At 35.0% G+C, this 26,477-nt stretch overlaps 2 protein-coding genes across 11 annotated transcripts; one reads left to right on the top strand and one right to left on the bottom strand.

The window, feature by feature from the left end:
- Window positions 1–142: 142 nt before the first annotated feature.
- Window positions 143–12,146, bottom strand: LOC131670256 (uncharacterized). Of its 9 annotated transcripts, none has more exons than XM_058945704.1 (18): window positions 11,945–12,146; window positions 11,407–11,510; window positions 10,880–11,315; window positions 10,658–10,793; window positions 10,474–10,587; window positions 10,280–10,401; window positions 10,006–10,202; window positions 9,780–9,934; window positions 9,502–9,704; window positions 9,092–9,422; window positions 8,605–9,030; window positions 8,298–8,500; window positions 7,924–8,160; window positions 7,793–7,845; window positions 5,556–5,653; window positions 3,925–3,969; window positions 2,857–3,060; window positions 143–2,011 (listed from the first exon to the last, which is right to left on the bottom strand). In XM_058945704.1, the coding sequence occupies exons 3-18, from the start codon at window positions 10,964–10,966 to the stop codon at window positions 1,764–1,766; spliced, it is 2,859 nt and encodes a 952-aa protein (XP_058801687.1). In that variant the 5' UTR covers window positions 10,967–11,315; window positions 11,407–11,510; window positions 11,945–12,146; the 3' UTR covers window positions 143–1,763. The 9 variants fall into 9 exon arrangements, with proteins under 9 accessions (XP_058801687.1, XP_058801689.1, XP_058801688.1 ...); XM_058945706.1 differs by having other exon boundaries at window positions 11,395–11,474; XM_058945705.1 differs by having other exon boundaries at window positions 11,407–11,474.
- Window positions 12,147–14,806: 2,660 nt separating this feature from the next.
- Window positions 14,807–26,046, top strand: LOC131670241 (protein cueball). 2 transcript variants are annotated; one of them, XM_058945676.1, is made up of 7 exons: window positions 14,807–15,001; window positions 19,463–19,678; window positions 19,840–20,023; window positions 20,972–21,565; window positions 21,644–21,958; window positions 22,627–22,912; window positions 23,679–26,044. In XM_058945676.1, exons 1-7 carry the CDS (start codon window positions 14,923–14,925, stop codon window positions 23,784–23,786), a joined length of 1,782 nt encoding a protein of 593 aa, XP_058801659.1. In that variant the 5' UTR covers window positions 14,807–14,922; the 3' UTR covers window positions 23,787–26,044. The 2 variants fall into 2 exon arrangements, with proteins under 2 accessions (XP_058801659.1, XP_058801660.1); XM_058945677.1 differs by lacking the exon at window positions 14,807–15,001 and adding an exon at window positions 15,390–15,492 and having other exon boundaries at window positions 23,679–26,046.
- The last annotated feature ends 431 nt before the right edge of the window (window positions 26,047–26,477 follow it).

The following is a 26,477-nucleotide window of genomic DNA, read 5'->3' as shown; positions in this document are numbered from 1 at the left end:
AAATGTTTTATTTAATTTCAGATCATAAAAAATTTTTAAATAAAATTTGAACACGAAGCGTTACACGTCGAGTATCAATGTTTAAATATAGTTTGTTTGAGCTATTGCAATTCAATAAAAAGACAGTCGTTTATTTGTTTGGATTTATTTTTTCACTATTGAAATATAAAATACAATTCGATAACAATACGGTGATCAATAAATAAAATGTCGCACCCAAAAAACATATTCCAGCATTTTTCGAGCAGTGCAGAATTGCCCTCGGAGGTAAATTTTAACACTGAATATGCCGTCTTTGAAGATTTTGGAGTTACAGCAAGCTTCCTTATCATTATTATTTCTTTTTAATTTGAATACACTTAATACTAGCGTATTGGAATAAAGTGACTTTCTTATACTCCAAACTCTTCAATGAAACTATTTACAACGCGACCATACTTAACACATATAAGTTCAGAGAATCGCCGTAAGTTTTTTTTTCAATCGTTTCTTTTCTTTCGCTCAATGGCAACAGCATTAATCTGCTTATCACTTATTACGATGGTTACGCCATCAACTTTTATCTATTTACAAAAAAGTATAACTAAGTAAGCTGCTTATTGAATATAAAAATCCATCTACAAATATTACAATTTTTGTTTGTTTTTATCATTCATCGGACACACCTTTCTTTTATAATTTCAATGCTTACACACACATATTTAATAAAGCAAAATCAAACAGCAACTTTGCAATTATATTTTGGCAAAAAGAATTTCAGTACTTTTCCAAGCTGTCTGTGACCCTGCAAATACTTACACCGAATGACAGTTGTTTATCATTGCATTCATTTTACACTATACCGAAAAATTAAGAAACGTTACTTTACACTCTGCAAAAATAACTATTCCAACAGTGACAAATAAAAATTGGTACGAAGCTTACAAAGACGTTGGATTTTTTACTTAACAAGTAGTACTTTTTGTTAACTTATTTACGCGTATTTACAAAATAGTTTCTATGAAAAAATATCATTCAAATGATTCACTTGAAATTTAATGAGTTGACCGGCACTACCACTGCATCGAACAAATTTTTTTTTTTATGTGGACTCTAGAAAATCCGTGTAGTCTTTCGTCATTGATGCACTTTATACAAAACGGCATAAACGAAATAACTAATTTTTTTTTATTTTCATTTGGCTTATAAGTCTATATACTATACATCTGTGTATTTGCAAAACAAAAGTAAATTTACAACGAAACATACGCTTTCATAACATGTTAGAATCTCGATTATTTTTCAAGACTGAATGTTATGTTACTCCAAATGCAAAAACGAGACTTTTCATTCGCACGTTTTAACAAAGAAACCTTAATTGACTAATATACATTGTTACTTTGTTGATTTTTTGTTTGGAGTTTGATCAGTCGACATTAATTTTACCTCGAATGTATGCAAGTAATTGCACAGAATTTAGGCACATCGATCGGAATATTAATATTGCAACTTTTGAAAATTTTCATATAACTACCTATGTTAACCGCGACACAGTTGAAAAAAAAGTCTCGTTTTTTACGCTCCCGATGAAAAGAAATATTTCACCAAATATATAAAGGTTTTCAGTCGAATCATCTACTTAAGTATTCTCGTAAGTACGCTCTCTACGGATTACACACCATCATTGCTTGCGATGATTTATAAAAAAAAGAAGAGCATCGCCACTGTTGCTTTTTTTACACAAAACTCAAGGTGCTTTGATTTATTGCTCTCGTTTGCGGATTTTAGTTCATCCATGGCGGTGCTGATGCGTGGTACCGTGGATGATGCATCCTTGGTGGGTGGCGTGACTGCGTATAGGTGGGCGGCGATGGTGGCGGTGGTGGCGGATTACATATCGAAGCCACCAGGGCTGCCGGTGGTGGTGGTGGCTTCATCGCTGTATATGGTGACATAAGGTTGTACTCCATAGCTCCACTCACCTGATGCTCGGGCAACGCGTTTTGACTAGGTGATCGACTCCCGTCAGACCCTACAATTATAAACATCCACGCAGCGCCACGTCAGGTTTACCATTTTTATTTTCAATTACGTGAGTCGTTCGATTGAATTTTATGTATTTTATTTTATCTTTTAAATGTCATATTGTTAGTGTAAATTTTAAGGAAATGGGTATTTAAGATACTCGTTTATGTAAGATATTTGTCAATGTTAATTTTTTGTCAATACTGTTCGCTTTAGAGAAATTGACATATCATAGAATGTATAATTTCTGTACGATTAATAACTGCGTGGCTAAGATTTGGCGTATCTGTCAACAAGATCATCGCTAAATTTTCAGTGAAATATTTTTTGTCAAATCATTTGTCAATGTAAATTTAATGCATGAATAAAAAATGCGCACGATCGAGTATAAAATTATTAGATGCATTGTCGATTTACCGAAGAATGTTAAATCTTTGAATGTAAAGCGAGGACAGATAATTAAGTATCGATCAGCATTATTGGGATACAAAATTCAACAAGTCGACAGAACTACAAAAAAAGGACAAACAACGATATTTTTACCGATCTAGTGAGAAAAATGACAATCTTGAAAACTTCAATAAACGTAATAAAAACATCTTATAAAATAAAATTTTCACAATAAAAATATGTAATAATAAAAATATAAAAACCACAGAAGAAACAAGGACACGTTTATATGAACGTAAAAAAGTAAATGTATGGCATAATAAAATCAAACACAATTCATGAAACCCGAAAGTATTGAAAAAAGAAAATAATCGAACGACCCATCTAAGAATAAAATAGGAAAAAAAAGTAGGGTGCGATGTACCTTGGCGTCTTTTCTCTTTTTTATTTTGGAATATTTACCCTGAACAAGTCTCATCTGCGGCGGGGGAGGCGGCATGTTAATAGGCGGAGGTGCGCCATGATAAGGAACAGGATGTTGCTCGCCTTCGCGTGGCATTGGTGGCGGCCTATTCGGTGGGTAACGCGCGAAATGCGTCTGCCATGGCATCCCAGGAGGTGGTGGTGGCGGTCTGCCGTGCTCGCCGTTCATCGGCTGCTCACAGCCTGCGAGCGCATTTTTTTCATGTTTTAGTTGGTATATTAAAATTGATTCACAATTTCATAGCTTATTTTTAATTATATTAATATGCGATCATTCGGATATTGAAACTGCTTGAACAATTTGATTTGATATTGTTATACAATACGGACGTTGTTATTGTTGCCGTTATTGTTATTATTACTTCAAGAATTACGTTCATGTAGAACGTTGCAGAGGTACACTAGGTACTCGTGCGCATGTCAATTGGTCATTCGATTTGATAATGTTTGATATCAAAAAGATAACACTTTATTTATAGCATAAAAAATAAAATATTAATTATAAAAGTGAATTCTTCGTGTCCTAAAGGCCCATTGTATCATAATAAAATTGACAAAGGAAAGCGTCTTGTAGCTAAACTATTGACGATCTTATTAAAGCAATTATGAAAGCATATATTTTTCTTGATTAAAGAGAAGTTAGAGGTCACATAGTGTAAGGAAGATAGCGTCTATTTTTCTGCCAAGAATTTTGTTTTGCTTATTAATAAATTTGCACGATATTGGTAAGGGTTTTGATAAAATTTAATATCAACATTTCACAAGGTAACGTCAGCGGCATATTTTTTTATTTTTAATTTGGTATATTAAAGATTGTCACCTAGGGAAAATTCAATTTACAGAATAAAGTTCATACGTAAAATAATCTTTGGACACTGATCTTTAAAATGGCGTACGAGTGAAATAATTTTTATAAAATATTTTTAACAATTAATTAAAAATATGACCGATATGTGGTTTTACGTCGTTGACAACTATTAATTATAATTATTTTATGCTTAAAACCGAATAAAATGAAGAATAAATCTCATTGGACAGTTCATTTACCTGGATTATGACCCGGAAATGGTTGATCCATGCCACGTCTTTCATCTAGACAAAAAAAAATCAGAAGCATTAGTCAAATCAATCAAAAATAAAGTTTCAAATCAACACATTGAAATTTATTACAAAAGTGAAATGTACACGCTAGTAAGCTAAGAACTGTAACGTGCAAAAAAATTAAACAAATATATATAACGTTCCCCTGATTCTCCTCTGGCCTCGAACGCATGCAGCAGTATTTTCTTTCCTACAGTAGAATAGAATCGAAAAACAAGAGAGTTGATGATATTGCGCTTCATTCACCACCCAGCCAGAAAATAAATAAATAAAAAAAACTGCAGTAACAGATCTGTAAACGGTATGATTCGCCAATAAATGAAGAGAAGGACAAGAATAATAACGTTTCTTAGACATGGAAGTAGGTGGCGTAGGATGGATAAAGATAACTTGCAACAACATCAAAATAAATAAATAAGTAAGAGCTCTAAACAAAAAAATCATCATGACCCTGAAAGTAAAGATTCGCTAGAATATCTCTACACTATCGATATGCTAAACGAACAAACTCAAAATATTCGTTATAAAGAACCCTGGAAGCATCGAGTATGTTGGTATACACTTTTTTGGCAGCTGTAAATAAAGGCATTGGAAATATGCTTTTTTTTTAATGCATTTATAAGAATTGAGAAAAAAGAGCCATTTGATTATTTTAGACTATTTTGCAGAAAGCATTTAGAACAACTAATGATGCAGAGCCAAAGCAAGATGGTATTTGTAATATAATCATTCTCTGTTGAGGTGCTTTTATATATAGAGTATCATCTACAATTCCAAAAATAAAATAAGTGTGAACAGATATACAGTATGTTTAAAAATTATTCTGATGTCCGTGCTAATTATATACAGTCTGCTGCGTTGCTAATTGTTATGCTGCTGCTATATTTTCTGCTAATTAACGCAATAATAATGGCTCGAAAAAGATGCCATATTCGATTATCGTTCGATAGTTTTGGAAGATTTTTGCACTCTTTAAACTGGGAGCATCATCCGCAGGTTCGTCCGTACGAATGTCCGTTGATTTCTAGTAAATGTAGGAATAATTTACGCAACTCATAATAAAAATCAATTGTTTACCAACTCGGCTTGTCAAGAAATCAAATTATATAGCAATACTTTTGATAAATATAATTGTGATAAATGTTAGTTCTAATTCTGTTGGTAAACAAGATTTTTCATACCTTCACCACATACCAGATCTAATCACAAATGTAATAAAAATAATTAATAACAATTTCAGCTTCAGGAAACCGGTTCCTCTAGAAACATATAAGAATTTCGACCTGTGATGGGCAAAAAAGGTGTAATTCTCAAATAATCCTATCGATGTATACACCAATAGAAATAAAAGAGCCAATAATACTAAAATAAAAAAAAGTAAAGGAAAGAAGTTGCGATAGAAATACAGTGTTTTAACAAATTCAGCTTATTTTCTCTTTTTTGAAGAGACACAAAGAAGTGGAGAAAAAAATGGTTTATCATAAAATTTTTATGCAATTGCAATAAATCGAAGAAGAGCAGTCTGTTGTGATGACGGCCATCCCTAAAATATCGCTGTCTCGTCATTAGTTACAGACCTTGGTAAGGTGGCGGCATTAGCAGCTGCTTGCGTTCGCCCGGCGGTAGATTCGCTCCTGGTGGGCCATGCATCACGTGCTGCTGCTGATCACCTTCTCTGCTTGAACAAGTGAGTTACTTGCATTAGTTATTACGCGCGCCCCGCCCGAAATATCTTTAATTGACTGTTCTCCCAACGGAATTTCGTTTCGTAATACAAATTTGAAAATCCTCTAATTATCTTTTCGTTTCCAATTAATTTGCTCTTTTTTTTTATGTTTACAAGATAAGACAATTAGAGGTTTAAGAAATTCCTTCGATAAATTTTATTTTCCAGTTTCAAAAATGTTCAGAGGTCATTTGATGTAGATAGCACGATATTTTCACAAATATTTGGTCATCGAATGTTCGGCCGATTATTTTAAAACTTCAATTAGCAACATTGTATCAACTGAAAAAAATTCGACGACTTGAATTAATTTCAAAATCAAACGCATATGTTAAATACTAATATGTGACAAAATTCGTCATTTTCTAATATCAAATATTGATATTATTAGAGATAAGTTGATGTTATCTCATATAAATTAGTATCAAGTTGAGAATGGAAAATATTTATAGAAGGAATATCCTACTCTTTACAAAACAATTATTATTGAATGACGTATTTCTGTAGAATCATTGCGGTCATATCAATTTTTATTGATGAATCTGTATACTTAGTTCATAATTTTTTTCTACTATAGTTTTTCTCTATATTTTATCTTTTTCACATAGTTTTTTAACAGTAATCTTAACTTTATTATATCATTAATCACCATAACGAACTATTGAGACTGTGAATATCGTAAATTAAGTGATAATAAAAAAATTTTAAGTTGAGATAAAAAAAGATGAATTAGACATTTTTAGTATCAGAGTACTTAACATTTTTTAAAGCTAATACTTAAGGCTGAATATAAAATATACCCATAAAATTTGATGCAGTTGTAAAATATATATCACATACACTTTTTATTTTTAAATAAACAATATTCTCAGCCGCAAAATAAAACTCATAGTTACGCACCAAATAAATGTAAGTTAAAAAATAATTTCAAGCTGATAAAATATATCGTCGTTTTACGAAAGTATCAGAGGTTTTACGACAATAATATTCCATTTAAAAATATAGTTAAAATATCACACGAGGTTCGCATATTTATACATTTTTATAAATAAACACATGGTTGTAAGAACATTATCATATTAAAAAAAAACACCATTTAATTGTTTGTGCATTACTAAACAAAAGTAAGCAACTTTCTTTGTTCAGAGGGAAAGTTATTAGAATATATGCATACGTCGAAAAATTTTAAGCCACTGTTCTATTATTTTTTCTTTTTTTTTTTTGAAAAATTAAACCATTAGGTGGCAAAAACATTGGAAAAAAATATTGATCTTGAAATTTAATGTACAAGTTTGTATATTATGATATTTTTTCAAATATGTGTAGAAGAGTATACAATTCTCTTTATATGCTACATTGGCGTTTCCTTTATATCGTAACAAAAGGAACATAAGATATTTACATTTAACAAATTGATCGACTAGATATAGATTGTATGCTTTTCTACACGAACGCTGTCTAAATTTTCAATTTTTTTTTCAAAACTATTTTTTAAATATTTATTTTATTAATAGTTATCTCATAGTATTCGGTATGATAATTTTATTTATGTTGATTGGTTTATCGCCGTGCAGTAAGTGAAAAAATTTTTTTTTTAATTTATATACCAGAAACATTTTTCTATTCCTCTAGTTACTTAAAGGAAAAAGTTATTTTTCAATTGGCAAGACGAACATAAAATGTTGTAGAATAAATATACCCAATATGAAAATGCAACTGTTTCCTTTTTCAAATTTTTCACTGAGCCATCGGCGAGAAGCCAATCGATATTTACTTGATTAAGCAAGAGTGAGCTTCCTAACTCTGTTACCGTATTTTCTGTGATTTATGTTTTTGATTCTATTTTTTATAAAGTTTTTTTAAGAAATAAATTATTAGCACTTTATGGTAAAAATTTGTAACATTTTGTAAGATACACCTAATTTCTGCATATTCATTTGAAGGCTTCCTTGGTATTGACTCTATCTATTACATAGGTACGAGAATAAAAAAATCAGTACTTTATATTTTTCTTTAACACTTACAGTGTATAAAGTCCATTAGATAATCAATACACCTTAAAATATACAATAGAAATGTGTGACTTACCCAGCACCATGTCGTTGAGTCGGTGGCCTATTCATTGGATGCATCATAGGTTCCTTAAGAAAACAATAATTAGTCAGATTGATATTTATAAATAGTTTTCACAATTTTCTATAACAAAAAACCAAACTTACAGGTGGCCCATCGACATCAGAGAATCTTCTCTTGAGACCTTGACCTTTATGATGTTCAGGTAGATCTGAATTTTGATCAAAATGGGACTGCGGCGGCGGTGGTTGAACGGCATAATGCATTTGCGGTGGTTGCATTTGTCCATTTTGATAATGAACTGGTTGATGAGGATGATATTGCATTTGAGGTTGCATTTCGGGTGGAGGTACAGGATGATGCGGCACATTAGATGCTGGTACCTAAACAAACAATGATTTCAACCAAATTGAAGTAACATTATAGTATAAAAAAATTATATGTATATTATTTCCTAAAATTCGTCAGTTCTTATTCACATAAATAATCAAGTTTTGATTATTGGTACATTTATATTTACCTGCATTTGTCCCTGAGGAGGAGGCGGTTGTGGTAGCGGTTGTCCTTGATAAAGCCACGGAGCTGCTTGCGGTGGCGGATGAGATGGTGGCGGTACACTTGTTATGATATTCATGGAATGTTGCATTTGATTAACTGCCGGAGGTGGAACCATCTGAGGTGGAGGAACTGGCTGTGGTGGCATGCCTTGATCCACTGGACCTACTATAAAACATATTAATAAATTTATAATTATTATATTTATAATGATAATTTATAATAATTATTATAAATTTCATGTGTTTCAAATTAAAATGAAAAATCTTTACCATCTTGAGGGTGCTGCATCTCTCCACCTGGCGGTGGCAATGGTGGTTGCGGTCCGTGTTCGGCCATGGCCTGAGATGTTGGCACCATGTAACCTTGCGAAGCGGGTGGAGGCGCATGCATCTGCATTTGCGGAGGTGGAGGTTGACCGTCGAACTGTGGCGGTGGCATATGCTGTGGCGGTGGTGGTGGTGGACCCATGCCTTGAGGTGGCTCGTGGTTCGGTGGCATTTGTTGAGGTGGAGCTTCACTGTGATGAACTATAAACTGAGTTGGTGCTTGAGCCACCGAAGTTTGTACCGGTTGGTACTGAATCTGATAAGTTTGTGAAATAGGCGGAGGTGGCTGATTCGGTGGAAATGGTGGTGGAAAGTGAACGTGCATTAAAGACGGTGGTGGCGGTGGTTGTTGATTCACGTTGATAGGACCTGAAAAAAAAATTTGTATAGTTAATTTACAATTAGTTGTCTACCAATTAAAACGATCTACCTGAAGGAGGGGGTTGTTGTAAATTAACATTCACAGTCTCGATCATAGTTTGCGTAGGAGTTGCTGACCTCGGCTGAGTATACACATAAGACACAGCCCCATTGATTGCACCCGCACTGCTACTGATAAAAGTTTGTTGGGGAGGTGGTTGACTCATGACGTACATCTGTGTCATAGGTTGCGGGGAATTCTGAGATCCAGGTGGAGGCATCCCTTGCATTGGTAATGGTTGACCAGGATGTATTTGGTACTGAACCTGGTTGACTCCTGGGGGAGGACCTATCAATTGCACTTGACCAACCGCTGGAGGAGGAACGAACGTTTGCATTTCCTAAACATAATTTCATGTTATAAAAGTAAAATCTTAGCTTTTTCCGGTTCTAGAATGTATAGCAAATAAAACAACATACTTGAGGTTGATCTGATTGTGGCATTGGTCCAGCAGGAGCTGCAATATGAACTCCGGTAGGATGAAGTTGTCCATGAGTCCCAGCAACTGTAGCTGTTATTATTGTGGCTGGCATTGATACAACTGTGCTCTGAGGATGCGGTATCATATCTTGATGTATAGTTACGACGCTTGGTTGACCAATCGTCATTGTTTGAAATTGAGCTGGAACAAGCAATAATAATTGCGTTGACAATTTATAAAATAAGATTACTCTATTTTAATTATTTAATAATTTACCTGGTTGTATTTGTTGCATAGGAGGTTGTTGAATCACCTGTTGTTGAACAGGTGGAGGTTGTTGCTGAATGTAAGATTGTAATTCTGACTGTATAGTCTGAATCAAGTTGATAGCCAACTGTTTAGCATTTTGTAATGCCACAGGATTTGGATGTCTGAAAAAAATAATAAAATCTGTGAATAAATTGAACAATTAAAGAGATTAAAAGTACACGTTTAAACGCACTCTATACACAAGTGAAGGGGTTCTGGAGATTCAGTTCCTAATCCAGGATCAATAAGCTGTGAACCACGTCCTCTCAAACTAACTGTAGCACCCGTTTCACCTCTTATGTACAATAAGTTAGCACCGCCAACTCCAATAATCCGCCCGCGCAAATCAAATCCTTGCGGTGCATTTTCGATACCAATGCAAAGTTTTTCCTAAGTTAAATATAGTTAAGATAAATATAATACATAGTTTGAGTTTCACGAGTGAATAGGATAGAAATAAGTCTTACAACAGTTGGAACTCCTGAGTGTAGGCTCATCAATGGTGGAGGTGCATTTGTAAATCGACTTGGTCTATTTAAAGAACTCCTATGTTCAGTCTTAATGATATCATTAATCTTTTGTACAGCCACTGCAAAGCATTGATTCTCATTAGTAAGTTATTCATAAAAGACAAAAATAATAATTGTCAGAATCAACTTACAATCGATATTGTGCTTTGAATGTCCTTGTATGTACAAGTATAGTGGACGTTCATGAGGACATCTTGCTTTCTCCTGTTCAGTCATGAAGCGCCCACGAGTGGATACTGTTGCACCTGAAAAAAAGAGATAAATGATTATTTTATAAAAACATCTTCGATTAAAGTTTAAATAATAAATAATTACCTGAAAAGGAATTGATCTCATCCTGTATGTAACCTTTTGTTAGTAAGGTTCTTGCACTCGGTGGAGTTTCGTTAATTTCAAACTCTGTTGTGAACATTTCTGTTCCTTTGTATCCACCATTGGATGATGGCATAAGCTGAAAATTAATTACAAAATAATTTAATAAATATTTTACACGTTTTTATAATATTCTATTTTAAAACATAATTCAAACAATCATACCTTGTTATTACCATCAATTGTCTTTATTTTTCCTTTTGCCATGTGTAAGGAATTAATCCTGATAGCTGCATTACCAGCTTTTTTCATGATTGCTGGTGTATTGTACAATCTTAATCAGCTTCTAATTTAAAATATGTACATCTAACATAAAACAACCAGCTAGAATTAAATGCAGCTACCATCTTGTTTTCTTTCACTTTCTATAATTTGTAGTAAATATCAGTTGATTCACTTGTATACTAGGATCATGTGATAATTATCACGTTTTTAACGACAAAGCTCCGTTGAATCTAACATACGAAAAAGGAGTAACTAAAGCTCTGAAGTGTCCTATCGAAGAAAACTCAGCCTGAAGAAGTATATCCATGTAGGCTTCCAAATTTAAATTAGAGAAACTAGAACTGCTTCTTCTCTCTCACTTTTACATGCATATACCCTGTGAAATCAGAGTATATCATTTTAGTAAATTTCTCTTTATGAACATTTATTAAGTTAGAGGTTAGTTACATACATACATATATACATACATGTAGATACATTGTGTGGAAAAGTTGCTAATTAACATTGTTGCTTCCAATGTACTCTCTTGTATGTGCTATTGGGCAAAAATAACGAGCTACGAAAGTGGACACTGTACGATCAAAAATCATCCGATTTTGAAAGTGTTTTGAAAAACTTTCTTTTTAAAATTCAAGTTTTGTCGTACTAAAACAACTGGAAAACTATCACATTCTAACTCAAGCTTTTGCTTAACCTATCTCTCGCTCTCAATACTAGACAGAGATAAAAGAACCGCGTAAGAATATCTACTAGGCAAGTTCACATTAATAATAGCAATATTGATCACAAGTGATCACGTTCGCAAAGTGAATATTATATTGAATCGTACATCCTCTACATGTATAATTTGCACTCGAGTCGAATTTTCCTCTCGGCTTGGGACATACAACGTCAAACACTAATCATCAAACCGAGTACATAAAAAAAAACAGCGCGAGGTCTTCCAACACGATTAGCCAAACATCACAATAATCTTCCGTCTCTCTTTCTCTCTCTCCCTCTTACCTCTTGTACATTAGCGGAGTAAAGATTTTTTTCTGTGCCGCGAACGATGATGGCGAGTCTGATAGATACTTAATTCAGTAGCCTATCATTTTTGGTTCTTCTTCTTTTTTTGTTCGTTTCGCTTTTAATCGAGTGAGGGGGAATCGGACACGACAACCACTCGCGACCTGACGATATCCCGCGAAACTGCGAGAATATCAGATGCCCAACGCGGCTCCAATTGACGACAGCCGCTCGCGCAATCACGTTATAGGTTAATTCTCGTGGGGCTATTGCCCCACGAATTTCTCGCGCGGGAAATTTTAAGCGGAGCTAACATCTTTTATAATAATTTTTATTTTCCTTTGGTTAAAGTTGGTTAAGATCAAATATTTATGGACTAAAATTATTTCTTAGACTGACACATTCATTCGTCTTATTTATTTTTGAGTAAGCTTCATAAGCGGAATAAGACCATTAATAAAATCAAGTTACATAAAAGAAGATTGCGCTATGTATCTGTATAAGGGCTGACTGTTAATTCCTTCGTTATATCGCGCTCCGTATTTTCATTATCGACGGTTATGCGTTATGTTTAGAGTTTTTCTCCTTGTATAATGTATTTTTTGTTGATGTCTCTTTTAGAAATTTGTGATATCTTAGATCAACATTACGTGACAACGGAAACTATAGTATTCTACACTGCAAAAAGTTCGATTGCATTTTTACACGATGTCAAGTGAAAGTGTTCAATCATTATCAGCATAACTGAAAGCAACAATCATTCGGGTAAGCCATCATCCGTATTTTCTCTATACTATCAGACTGTGAAAATCTCATGCACAATATCGATTTTATCTCTATAGCTCATCAAGTGCTACTTAAAAGACAATCGTTATCGAATGATGTACCTAATCAAAACCACTCGAAATTTGCGTCTAATAGAACATTGTAAAAGAGTGACACGACAGTAATCAGCTATTTCTTCACACGAAACAATAAGCAATTGAAATAATCGCAAAAAGAGAGTATCGAGAGGCATTAAAAAAATGAAACTGGATTCCGTTTGCTGCTGAGTAAGTCGTCATGCGCGTAACTTTAGATGACCGCATAACGCGCCACAATATACTGGCCTACGTGATTGATTGCTAATTTCGAATGGAGCTGCGTTTCGCTTAATTGATCGTGTCTAGTTCTGCAACTGCCAGTCGTCCTTCTATTATTATTTCTGTATAGATGCCTTTTTGTTATGTATGATGACGGTTGTTCGATATTCGAATTGACTGTCGTCTTGGTTGTGGCGTTCACCAACAAAAGATTAGTCTCGTAACTATAATAATTGATTAACTGTCCATTCGCGTATTAATCATCGATGTTGTATCTCAAACGGTAATTTTTTATTTTTATTCGAAGCGAACTTGTAGCAAAATACATCATTGTGTACGTGCGTGAAAGCCAACTGAACTGTAAATAATTCGACGATCGTTCGGGGTAATTTTTTCACAGGCCAATAAATTCACACCCACGCGCACTACGCACTCCTTTCTCTAAACTACACACACGACCGTCATTTTTCAGTGAGTCGGAAAAGTTACTTCCTTTCATGGAACTCGTGTTAGAAGTGCTTGTACCCCGTCCTCAACCGAATCGATAGCTGCTATTAAAGTGCCTTGTCAGTAAAAAAATTCCTATTTGACAATCAGCTAAAATTAGATTTACTTTGTTGCATATCTCAACAGATATCTTTTCACGCGAACGGATTATCTATTATTGATTTCTTTTGCGTACTTTGATGTAAACATTTGGAAGATTGAAAAATTCTTGACGACAAAACGTAAACTTGTTTTGATGTTTCCATTCTACGCTGACAAAAAAAAACTTGTGTTACAACCTAAGGAAAATGTGGCACGCGAATCCCGCAATTCTATAATAAATTCATTGACCTCGTTTACCAAACATCAAGAATTTCATAATATTTCTTTTTGGGCAGTCAGTAGTTTTGGTTCGAGGAGTTTTCGGAAAAAAAGAAAATAATCGAAAATATTAAGTCTTGATACATTGTTTTTGTACATGTATGTACGTTCACATTTAGTTTAATGAATTTGATTAAAATTATACTTGCAAATTTAATGTAAGTCTATGAAGAAGAAAAAAAATTCAAACGTTCATGCGCTATAGCAAACATCCTTGTTTTTTACAACTAATATTCATGAGTCGAGCGTTGATACGCAACATATGGTTGAATTTATTTTTTTGACCTTGATTTATTCAAAAAATCTTGAAAAATACTAGAGTAATTATTTCTAGTAACAATATCTATTTTAAACTTTACAAGCTACTTTCTCATTATGGTAATGAGGATTATTAACTTGAGCCTGATTGTTCATCACTTCAAGGTATGAAGTATATTTTATCATGTCCTCTATAACTGAATGATCGCAAGATGGGAAATAAATTACGTGCTATATCTTACAGCCACTCGAATCTTATCACTTGCATAAAGTAATTTATTGGTGTATTATTTTATACGAGCCATTAGTTGTCAAGCCGGCGCAACTGATACTTCGAATACCCTGCCTTCTTCCCGGAACATTTCTTATACATATTTTCAGTCAATCAAAATTAATCAAAGCAAATAAACCATTGGCTATATATGGAAGACAGGCAAATTCCCACGCAGAAGTAACATGTTACAACCCTTCCCGAAAAGATAGGAATTTCTCGTTAAATATTTCCCACTCTTCTGCGCCGCCGCATGCTTGTGTAGGAAGAGAGAGAAAGAGAGAAAGAGACAGAGAGTGAGGGAGAGAGAGAAAGAGAGAGAGATCGTGCCTCGCTCGCAATCTATACAACACGTCCAAGCTTCAGTCGGCTCGCAAGCACTGTAGCGAGAGCATTGCATCCCTTTTGTATATAGTAGCGCGCGTAAAGTTGTCACAGGTATAGTCGTGTGATACACGCGTACGAATGAGGACACACGTAAAATTATTTTCACAACGATGAGTTACCGTGACAGAATCCTGTTGATACTTAACCTTCTTGTGGCAGTTAATCTCACGGCTGAAGCACGATCATGGGGTGAGTTTCCACGAGGAATCCAGTTCTCTCTTATCACTTTTATTGTCGAAACCGGCACATAGCTTTTCCTTACATTCGTTAAAGGCTCGTTGACACTAGCGTAAGGGGTTACGTAAAGTTCGGAATATTTATTCACATTGGATTTTATCGCTGAGGTGTTGATCGCTCGGATAATCTATGACTGATAGTCCAGTTGAAAGTGTTTTATGTACTATTGACAGTTGTATAAATATATATTCAATGTCACGAAAGATAATCTTGGCAAAGTTATTACTTCGAATTAGTATGGATGCATCGGTGTGCGCACGGCATTATTATGAAAAGGTGGCGCGCGCTGACGACTCCATTCGCCTGCTGAGCCGAGTCACGTAGGCCACTGAAGCAGCATGCTACTATACTTATACTACTTTCTGCATACTGTGAGCGTCTTTTTTACTTGTTCTGGAACATGAATGAAAATTCGGAGGGACTGACCTTCTTTCGATATCGAGGTATTCGTAAAGTATCGCATCCATTCTTTTTTTATCACAAGTAGATTTTGATTTTAGGCGCGTTGAGAAAAAGCCCTTTTACATAACGAATGTCACGAACGCAAGTTAAGGCGCGCACGATCAAGAAATTCAGCTCTAATAATTTACTGTAGGTCGCGAGAGCAGTGTGAGTTGTTTCGTTTGTTTTTGTTTTTTTTTTTAACTTATACTGGTTAATCGTGCTTTCGAAGAGATACTTTGAATGTAGTGTTATCTTATGCTAAGGCTGAGGATTACCTGAATTGATGTTAATTTCTTATGCTAGTGAATAAATTATGTACACGTGCCAACAACAATTATAAATGAATTTAATTATTTTACATAAGTGAACATCGACACAGTACAGTTGTATCGTAGTTTATAATGAAAATTCATTACGTAAAATAAATTATTTTTACAATCGAAAATCCAAGTATAATAAACGATGAATTATCTAACGCTACCTTATAAATGCTTGTTATTCTGTACAAAAAAAGGAGCTTTAATGTACACGTTCGTCTATATCAAAGATTTTTCAGGTTTTTCTCGTCATTTATGATTCTCCAAGTATACGTGCTTTCAATTGCTAATTCGGCTACATTAACCAATATACGCAAGTGCTGATATGTCCAGTCTAACGTTCGTAGTTTCTTTTTCTGACGTCTTTTCGGCCGAAGATTGAAATTTGACGCTATTAAATCGCTGGTTTTATTGAAAGGTTTTATCAAGTCACACGAAAGGTTTTGCAATGCAATTGTGATAATTTGGAGGAAAAAAACTGATGAACACTGCACTTTTGATACGACCGTATGTTATTAATGTGGAAAAAAGTGTGTGCAACGTAATTGATTAAATTGTCAGTTTTAGATAAGTCATTTGATTCCTAATCGCCAATAAAATCATCACCTAAACCGAAACCATTGTCGCTATGAAAAATAGTATGAGCCGCTTAGATTTATCTCCACTTAAAGAAACCATCGTCATAATAAATTAACAGCTCGTCAAAAGTTTATGACTCATTATACAATTGGAAAAAAAAAGATTTGATGGCAAACATTTTAGTAACGATAATAATCTGTCGCGAATTTCCATATTTTGCTTTAGCGCTCTAAATTGTGCGACTCGGATCTTCTACCATAATCTGGCTTTCTCCAATTTCTCGTTTAACATGTAAAGAACAGATAGAATTCGCTGATTTTGTGTATATATTATCGTCCTTGACGTAAACAAAAAAAAACTTGCCGCGTTGCCGATTTTTGCGTGTACGTAGGTTCGGTGTGCTTGCTTTGCAGAAAGGTCGCATAAAACGAGCGACTGGAAGTTTCCGAGATCGTTTCGAATTTTCTTTTGAGGTTATTTCATTTCCATTCATCAAGAACTATTTACCACGTGACCATCGTCCAGCCAATCAGATCACGAATAAACTGCCTTCATTTTCAACCCATCTATTTTTCTTATAAAAAAAAAAAAGGACGAGGAGGAATAAGAGGAATGGCAGGATCTAAAGGAGCATGCTGGCGTTATACGTATCATATTGAATTTCCCTGATTTGGTATAAAAATGAGATATGATTCACTAGTATGTTTATTAAAAAAAGTGTTCTACTTATAAAGTAACGTTTGAATTACAAAGCGCATTTAATCGATCCCAGAGCTGTCGAAATTCAATTTTCGTTTGAAATGTCACGTGAAACCATACGGCAAACCGAAATCGGCACTAGAGTCAATAAAAGAGGTATCGAGTGGCCCCTTGTCGCGCGAAGAAGCCACGTGCGCGTATGAGCCCAAATTGGCTTGCCCTCGCTGCTTCGTCCCTCGGCTACGCGATACTTGGTCCGCGAGGCAACGGTCTTCACCAATATTGAGCAATCGATTTGCGTGCGATCGCTTAATAAGGATGCGTAAATGAAAACACTTGGAATACCGGCTGGATAGTTTTCCTTTCGTCGTGCGCCAAGCATTGAAAATCGATGTGTTTGCTCGGGATCTTTTTCCTATTTCGTTACGCGACGAAGAGTTTCGTTGCCTCGTCGCACGGGGAATCACGCCGGGACCGATTTTTTACTACACGCAAAACCTTCTCCGCGAGCACTGAGCTTGTGGAGAGCCTTAACTGCCACATCGTTGCTTCATTCGTGATCTACCTGTCTGTCCAAGCTAACTTTAGCTCGCTAACGGCAACGAATTTTTCAGTCGACTTATACAATCGATGCGGCTCGCGCTGAATTTTCAGCGCCCAAGTCACCTACGAAACTTGAAACTTCGTTATGCTTAATTTGACGTACTCTCGGGTGACGGACGAAAGAACGAGGAGTGCTCGTAACATTTGAATATGCACAAGAAAGCTAAAACTTGGATACACGAAGCGTTCCGCATTTTTTCCGTTCTTTTAATACGAGTCAGCGTTCAGTCGTCTACGTGTACGTAGCCACGCGCGACAAACCAATTTCTTCTCTCTCTCTCTTTCACAACGCGAGCCTCGTCTTAAATTACACCTCGCGACTAAAAAACTGACTAGGAATTCGCTGATTGCGCTTTTAATTGGATAGCTGCGCAATGGACAATTACTCTTTTTAAATTGAAATTCAAGGTCGAGCGTTTTCGGAAGAGCAGGACTCGCGATCGAATCGACGATTACGCGCGTGACGTATATATTTACGGTGAGACGGCTACAGCAGTCTTCCTCGAGTGACCGCGCGTTCGAAGACCAGCGACAATACGTCTTCGCGTCTTTCAGCTTGAGTTTCGCGAATAAGTTCTTTCTCGTTTGACGAATGGCAGTACCTATAAGGATAATGCAATAGCAATGCTCGATTTTTAGCTTCTTCATTGGCGCCTCGACCGAAAAACTGATAGCGAAACATTGACAGCCACGTCGTTCAAAGGCGCCATCCAAGTTGTACTAACGGTCGCGAATCGTTTGTCCTTCGCTTCGGCTTCGTTATCAAGTTCCAACTTTATCACTGGCAGTCGACGTCCAACCTCGTACGATTAGCTAGGCTGTCAGGCTGACGAAAAGCAAAACAATCAGGGAATAAGCTAATCTCCAATCCGCTGAACGTTCAACTTCGCGAGGACGAACGCCAAATTTTATCGAGCAACGTGCGATACTGATCTCGGCTATGCTTTTACGACCGAGTGCCATGAAAATAACTTAGGATTACAGCAGAGTTGATGTCCGAGGGCGCACGTCTTTGTTTGATACAAGGGTAAGGGTTGTACATACGTTTGGAGGGATGTTTAGGAGAAGCTAGTGTGTCGAACACATGGGCTTGGACTTTCTCGAATAGCCAGCTAAGTAAGCCTCGAGCGAAATAAAACATCACCGTCGATGAGTCGACGGTGCTAGCGTACCATCTAGCCAAACATCCTTGTCTCCTCAATTTTTACGAGCTCCTTCGAACCCTGTTGTAAATCACTTGCTGAGAAGGTGAAAATGCACTCCAAGCTAGCCTCGACCGCCCGGAAGAATTTCCTCTCCCTTAGGTCTAACTTACAAAGGTGCGCAGCACTCTCGCAATAAAAATCTCATACTTTACATTGACTTTGCTGCAATCACTATACCTTTGAAATCCGATGATACGATAGACGCTCGTTTAGTTCGAGAAAGGCAGGACAAGGTCGCTTGTCGCCAACATTCGACCCAGCGTTTGCCAGGAAAACCTAATGAAAAATCAGGGAAAGCGTGGGAACGAAGGAGCCGAACCGACAGTGAGGCCCACTACCAAAGGCCCAATAACAGTTTGCGTCAGCTACTGCGGAGCCTCTCTCATAGTACATGCTTTCACACCATCGACCCACGTCGCCAATCCTACATAAATAACAGACCAATGCGAAGGTTAACAGACCATGACCGAGGTCGCTGAATTTCCCGCGAGCATGTGGTCGAGACACCACGATGCCAACGACCACCGTGGGCATCCCTTTTTCAAACTTCAAATTTCTTTTTGCAGATCTAGCGGTGACGGTCGACAAGGATATCAACTTTCTCGCGCGCAACGGTACTCTGCTCGGCAAAACCGTCATCGCCAACGCGACGAAGATGTCGGCGATGGCCTACGACGACTACACTCACACCATGTTCCTTAGCGATATGAACAATCGCGAATACGCGATTTTTAGCGTCGACCTACGCCTGAAAAATGTCACCGTCAAGCCTATACTCAAGAGTAAGTATCATTTCATTCGTTTGATTCAACCAAAGCGCACGACGTTCATCGTTATTTTGTCAGTACTTCTTTGTTATGATAGAAAGAAATTTATTAATCTTCCGTTCGTTGTCAAAAGACATTCAACGCGGAAATCCACAATACTTTCATTTTTGTTTTAGGAGATAAAGACTCACCAATAGTAAGCATGGCGTTCGACACGCCAAGTCGCACGTTATTCTGGACGACAAAGTGGTCGTTGATGAAGATGAAGATGCCACGCGACAGATCACCAAATAAGCCTTCGCTCGTCCATAAATTCGACGTGGAAAGTGCTCGTGACATTGCTCTCGACTCGTGTAACAAGTAAGGAAGCGCACTGACTTCATTGTATTGTGCAAACGTATCCCTGAAGCGAAAAGGTAGCCTAGGTTTCGCTTGTTTTTAATGCACGTCGAGTTCGTTGACCGTGAATAATCGAGTGTATTTCTTCAACAAGCGATTCGGTTTTACTTAATTAAGAAAAAATCTTTATTAATTCACAATTTGATTAGAATATTCACAGGCTCCACTGCCGTTTCTTTGATCCTATCAATTAAACGAAAAACTAATACCTTCATTGAAATTGATACGCAGACCGAAAGCATTTTCTAACCAATCAAAGCCAATAAAAACCAAACGAGCATATAAATTCCTTTCGCGAACGAAAAATTCACAAAACTGTTACATATAATCGACCGTTATTTCTTGTGCGTCTATATAGAAGTTATCTGAGGACACTTTCAAAGCTTAAAAATAAATTGCGACACTTGCGTAACGCACTGAGACAGAAGAACTTTTGTTCTCGTCTAGATCGATCGTTAGTTTTAAAGAGAGAACTTGCTTTGTTTATGCTATGTACCTTTTTTGTGAAACATTCGAGATTAGAAACCTTTTCTACGGTTTTTTTTTAAGACTTCGTGTGTTTGTCTTACGTTAATAATTCATTTTTTCTGAGGAATGTGATGCCGAATGGAAAAAAAGATTAACTTAGATGCCGAGGCTTCTAGAATTTCCCAATGACGTAATCTTCGTTTTGCTTTGGCACTACGGGCTACTTATCGTAGTGTATCATTTTTGCGTTGACGTTTACCAACTGCATTATTTAATAGTAAATTTTTATTATTCGTTTATTTTTCCATAATTTCAATTTGAAATCAAGCTAGAAATTACGTTCCACGAATGAATTTTTATCAAAATTATTCCAAATTTCAAATCAAAACGTTAAGTAAATAATAACAACTTATAAAAGTGCGTTATTTAATTGATCCACAGACGAATCTATTGGACGACAAGTAACCGCTCATCGCCAAGTATAATGCGTGCAAATCTCGATGGCAGCGATATGAAAACCCTGATAACTGAAAATCTCTACGAGCCAACAAGTATCGCAGTGGATCACACGAATTCCCGTCTCTACTGGATCGACGACGAGGAAGGTATCCATTACAAATTAGAAACGAGTAATAGCGACGGAAGTAGTCGCACAGTTCTTGTACATGGTACTCATCAAACTCCACTACATTTGGCATTGGATAAACAAAATCTATATTGGACGGAGATGGTTCACAATGCCATATGGAGGATCGATAAAGAGCCGCTAGCTGAAGTAGATTTACCTAAAAAATTAATATCTTATTACGAGAAGGGACAGTCTGAGCCGACGAGTATACTCGCGATGGATAATTTGGGAAGTGAAATCGATTGTAAATCTATGAAGATCGAAGAAATAAAAAGAGAGAAAATACTTGCCTCTACTTTGAAAAGTGCTAACAATCTTACCTCGGATGACGAAGACGTTAGTGATGATAAAGGGATTTGTGCTAATGGAGGTACTATCAATGGCACTGATTGCAAGTGTAAACCAGGGTAAATAATGATTTTCCTGTCCGAAAGTACATACTTTAATTTTCGAATTGTGTATAACTTTCAACATTCTCATTATAGGTATAGTGGGTCAAGGTGTGAAATTTCAGTGTGCCATAATTATTGCCTTCAGGGTGAATGTTTTGTTAACGACAAGGGCTTACCTGTATGTAAATGTAGTGCATCGCATAATGGATTAAGGTGTGAGCATGACATTTGCGATGGTTACTGTCTGAATGCTGGACGCTGTAGTGTCTACAATGGCAAACCTATCTGCGATTGCAAATATTCAAGTGGTGTTCGGTGCGAAGTTACTTTCAACATGGCAGAAATTTGCGCTTTGTTTTGTGTAAATAAGCAGCTACAGATTAATAGTGTGGATACTAGCTCCTGCAGGTATGACTTTATTACCAGTACAAGTATAAAGAGCTTAAGACCTCTCAACATGAAAATTTTCCTAATTTTTACGATTATTTTAGAGTTGAATCGCATAGTCAGAGATCATTTTAACCAAAGGTCTTATTTTAAAGAATTAAACTCCTGGAAAGTAATTAAAATCTTGATGATATTAACGGATATTGAACCACGTCTAAAGAGAAATGCCTTATAGCTGTTTTTCATCTTTTTTTATATGTATGATAAGTTAAATAATTGAGCTCAGTTGGTTTGAGCATGGTTTAAAAGTTATAATAAATAGGGAAAGTTTAATCTTCAAAAATTAGAATACCAATTATATATTTTATTTAAAATCACGCTCAGTACATTAAAGTTTTTCAAAGTTTAAAAATCTCATCAAAGGCTAAAACTTTTTAAAACATTTGAAAAAAATTCAAATTTTCTAAATATCTTCCAAAAATATTAAATAAATAAGCCCCGAAACCTGATGGTAATTCTGAGATGAAGATTATAACTATATAGAATTCTTATTAGAACAAAAAAAAAAGGATTCTTATTAGTTGTAAAATCGACAATTTTCAAATTTAAGAAGCGTTTAATTTTATAAAATTTAATTAAAGTATAATAAGACTGATTATGTTACTAACTAAATTGGAAAAATTAAACAGGTGTACCGAGTTAAATCAAACGATTGAAGAAGTTCTGAACTACGACAATTTCAACTGCACATTTCTGATGCCATTGCTAGCTGTTATCGTTGTTATGATGACGATAGTTGTAATAATCTTGAGCGTATACGTGAACCGGTTGCGACGAAGGCCACGTGTGAAGAAACGTTTCGTGGTGAACAAGGGTGGCGGTATTACCCCACTTACCTCTAGGCCTTCACAACTCACCACAGATCAGTGTGAAATCACGATCGAGAACTGTTGTAACATGAATATTTGCGAAACTGTAAGTCCAAAATTAGCTAAAAAGCAACATTTTTGGTGTTTGTAATTTTTTTTTTATTTTTCGGGCCATTTGTTTTTTCATTAGATATTGTTCTTTTTCTAGCCTTATTCATTTTGTTTATTTATCAAACTTCGTTCACATATTGTTACAAAGTTTATTTGTATTATTACATTCATATCAGTGTTTTATTTGAAAAGTTTGTGTATTATTAGCGCATGAAACAAACAATATGTTCGACAATATTGGTGTGTGCGAAACTAGATGGTATTAATCCTTTGCTGTGATTTCTTTTTAATGTTCCAAGCTTGTTATAATAACATACAAGAAAAAGTATTTGTTTTGTGCGCAAATTTTTTTTATTCTTTCGACAAGTTGTATTTTTGCGATTAATAATATTTTTTACGCGCATAAGATATTTAGCGATCTTGCTTTCGTTTCATTGAAGATGCCATTCTTCTAACATTACAAGAAAATTCCTCTCTCATTTACTTACAAATTCACGTGTTTAGCATAGGCATTATGCAACACGTGGTTTCCAGAAACTTCATTATTCAATGCTTCTAACACATAATTGAATTGAAAACAAAATAAGGTTTGCTTGAGAAAGCTAGCATTCAGAGTATAAATAAAAATGTGGAAGCCGCAGATGCATGTGAAAAAAGCAATCATTTATGTCATTATTAGCGTGAAACCTTAAAAGAAAGTCATTGACAATTAATATGGATCGGTGTAAAATCAGAGGCCGCTTTTCTTGTGTGTGTTGCAGCCATGCTTCGAACCGAAATTGCGCACATCAATCACAAGGAGCAATGTCATTAAGGAGGAAAAAAGCAACCTCTTGGACAACATGGAAGGTGGCAACAACTCATGCTAGTACTGACTACTTGCCTTTGTGCCCCCATTTTTTGGAGACTGCGTTTTAGCTCACATTGTGAAATACCATTGTTAAGTATTGTTGTTAAAGTCCTATGGACAAATTTGTATAAAATATATCAACAAATCTCTACAGAGCTTTGAGAAACCAAAGGCTATCTGCGCTGAGAGAGAGAAAGAAAAAATAAATAGTTCGCGAAGGTATCTTTCGTGGGACTGTGTATAGAAAAGTATTTGAAAAGGATTTTTTTTTCTCGGCGTGTAATATTATTTTTTTGTAGACAACTTTGTAATAACTATGTGATTGGTCACGATGTTTATAACATACGTGCAACTATGAAATAGTGTGAGTCAAGTCAGCCCCTAAAATTTTAAATTTCTATAAGTTTGTACAAAATTTAGAATTTTATTTCAAAAATATTGAATTATAAGTTAAGTTACTTAACGAATAGAGTTCGTTGTTAAAATCGAAACATTTTCTTTACTTTGTTTGTTTGTACTTAGTATAATTAAAACAAATGAGTTACTATTTTCAAATTTGTCATAACTGTTATTGTAAAAATGTTGTACTAGGGGCTGGATTACATATAGCTTTAATGTAAACCACAGGCGAATCGTAAATTATACTTAGATAAATAAGAATCCATTAATTTTTCTGTAATAATTATTTTTAATTATCAAGTTGCCAAATGCAAGGAAATTGAAGTCAGTTATAAAACAAATTAGATGGAATACTTAATTGTTTTTTTTTTCTGAAATGGTTCTAAATATAAAGTTACTTACAATTTACAATTAATCTATAAACTGCTTAAACACGTGTTCATATACTGATTAAGTCTACTTGGACCAAAGTAACAAAGTTGCAAAACCACATTTATATTGAGAAAGATATGCTCGCCGTTTTTTTTGGTAATTTATAAAAGTTCGTTTTAAATTTATTTCACATTCATAGTGTTAGTTATCAAAACAAAGTTAAGAAAATTCATGTTAATTTGATGTCACCTCTTATAAGTTATTGTATTTATTAGAATCGCAAGTGGAGAACCTATATTACATTTTGTTTTATATATTCTTAAGTGAGTTCCTTTCCGACGAATTTCTCATAACGTTTACTTTAAAATCAACGTTCCTAAAGTTTAGAATAAAAATTAAAAAAAACATCATATTACTTTTTAGATGTTTTAAGTATTTTTATTATACTAATACGTGACCACGTACGTCACTGATTTGATCATAATGTAAACTAAAAAATCCGCGAAAGCAAATTTTACATCTGTCCGTAAAATTCATTAACGCAGCTGGTAAGTTAGTCAGTAAAGTCTGAGTTGATACTAATTTTTCCTAAATTGAATTATCATTGCTAACTATAACTACTGCATATATTTAATTAAGGTAAACTTAAAAATAGTTTACTATAAATACCGCTTACAAGAAAATCTCACTAACATTTATATATCGAATATATTTTTCATTATTCATTTATATATCAATTACATTTTATATTGAAATTTCATGACAATTTAAAGAATTAAGAAATTGCGTGATGCGTTAGTCTGTGCTCTTCCATGCAAGACAAGTAAACTTGCAAGTAGTACTTCTTGTTATAGATGCTAAATTTATGTGCAGATTAAATATATTTTATTTATATTTATATCTAAATAACTGACTTCATTCGTATCTTGCTAAATAGAACACACTCGTTGGATTTCTTGCGATGCAAAAAATTTCAGTGCTACTTATTGTCACTGTTACTTATGCCAATAAATGTTCTTTGCAGAATCCATGATCAAAATGAATAATAATTTAATTTTTTCGAATCCACCTCGATTCACTCGACTGTTTCTTATGAGCACAAAACTTACTCCATAAGTATATTCATTCCAAAGTTGTTCAACAGAGATTAAAGTATATTTCAACGTACTTTGCATAATCTTTGAAGAAAATTAAATCTGTTATGATCATTTTGCTTATGGATTCAGCATTTTTGATGTTAATTTTACGGACTGCGCCGGAAAATAGCCCTCTCCCACACACTCATCCACAGAGTTGTGATAGTGGATTTATGGTGAAAGGGATGTATTCCTAAATAGTAGAAATGTTTCTTTTTTATACCAAAAGTGATCTTCCATGGTCGCTATAACTTTCTACACAATTTCGTTATGCCAACACGACTTCCGATTGGTCACTTTACGTATAAAAATGCTAAACATATTCCCACTATTATAAATATAAAAAAATACTTAATACAAATGGCCTTTATCTTGTATGTTGAATACTTTTTTATTTAAGAATACCCTAAAAATCATTACATCCTATCCTAGATTTCAATTCCAAAATTTTATTTTAGTAGATATTGTTTAACATTTTCTTTATAAGCAATGTTCGCTATTAATTTATTGCTATAGCTTAGAAAAGGCATTGTAAATCTTATCATTGTTTCAAGTGACAAGCTTCAAAATACAAAAAGATAGAATCTCGACATATGAAAATCGTGTTGGTGGTAAAATCAGTAATGAAAAGGTGTACGGGAAATATCCAGCCTAAATATTCCACCGATTCCATAGTTGGCAATATAACCATATATCTATAGTATCCCCATGCAAGAATACATGAAATGTCAAGACCTCTCCCACCCACTGTATTCTTTTTCTAATAAATGTCTTCCTGCACTCGTGCACTAACCGTGCAGAGT

Source organism: Phymastichus coffea, unplaced genomic scaffold (genome assembly GCF_024137745.1).
Source record: "Phymastichus coffea isolate CEN01 unplaced genomic scaffold, Cenicafe_Pcof_1.1 PCOF00105, whole genome shotgun sequence".
NCBI classification, from domain to species: Eukaryota; Metazoa; Arthropoda; class Insecta; order Hymenoptera; family Eulophidae; genus Phymastichus; species Phymastichus coffea.
The sequence above is the reverse complement of the archived record's forward strand: the minus strand, read 5'-3'. Positions and strand labels throughout refer to the sequence as shown.

Excerpts from the sequence above, each read along its gene's own strand:
- LOC131670256 (XM_058945703.1), bottom strand. The coding sequence starts at position 10,966 with ATGAAAAAAGCTGGTAATGCAGCTATCAGGATTAATTCCTTACACATG. Across the intron at positions 7,846-7,923 it reads CTGATGTCGATGGGCCACCT|GAACCTATGATGCATCCAAT; the intron begins GTAAGTTTGGTT and ends TGTTTTCTTAAG. Across the intron at positions 3,970-5,555 it reads AATGCCGCCACCTTACCAAG|ATGAAAGACGTGGCATGGAT; the intron begins GTCTGTAACTAA and ends TTTTTTGTCTAG.
- LOC131670241 (XM_058945676.1), top strand. The coding sequence starts at position 14,923 with ATGAGTTACCGTGACAGAATCCTGTTGATACTTAACCTTCTTGTGGCA. Across the intron at positions 19,679-19,839 it reads CGTCAAGCCTATACTCAAGA|GAGATAAAGACTCACCAATA; the intron begins GTAAGTATCATT and ends TTTTTGTTTTAG. Across the intron at positions 22,913-23,678 it reads ACATGAATATTTGCGAAACT|CCATGCTTCGAACCGAAATT; the intron begins GTAAGTCCAAAA and ends TGTGTGTTGCAG.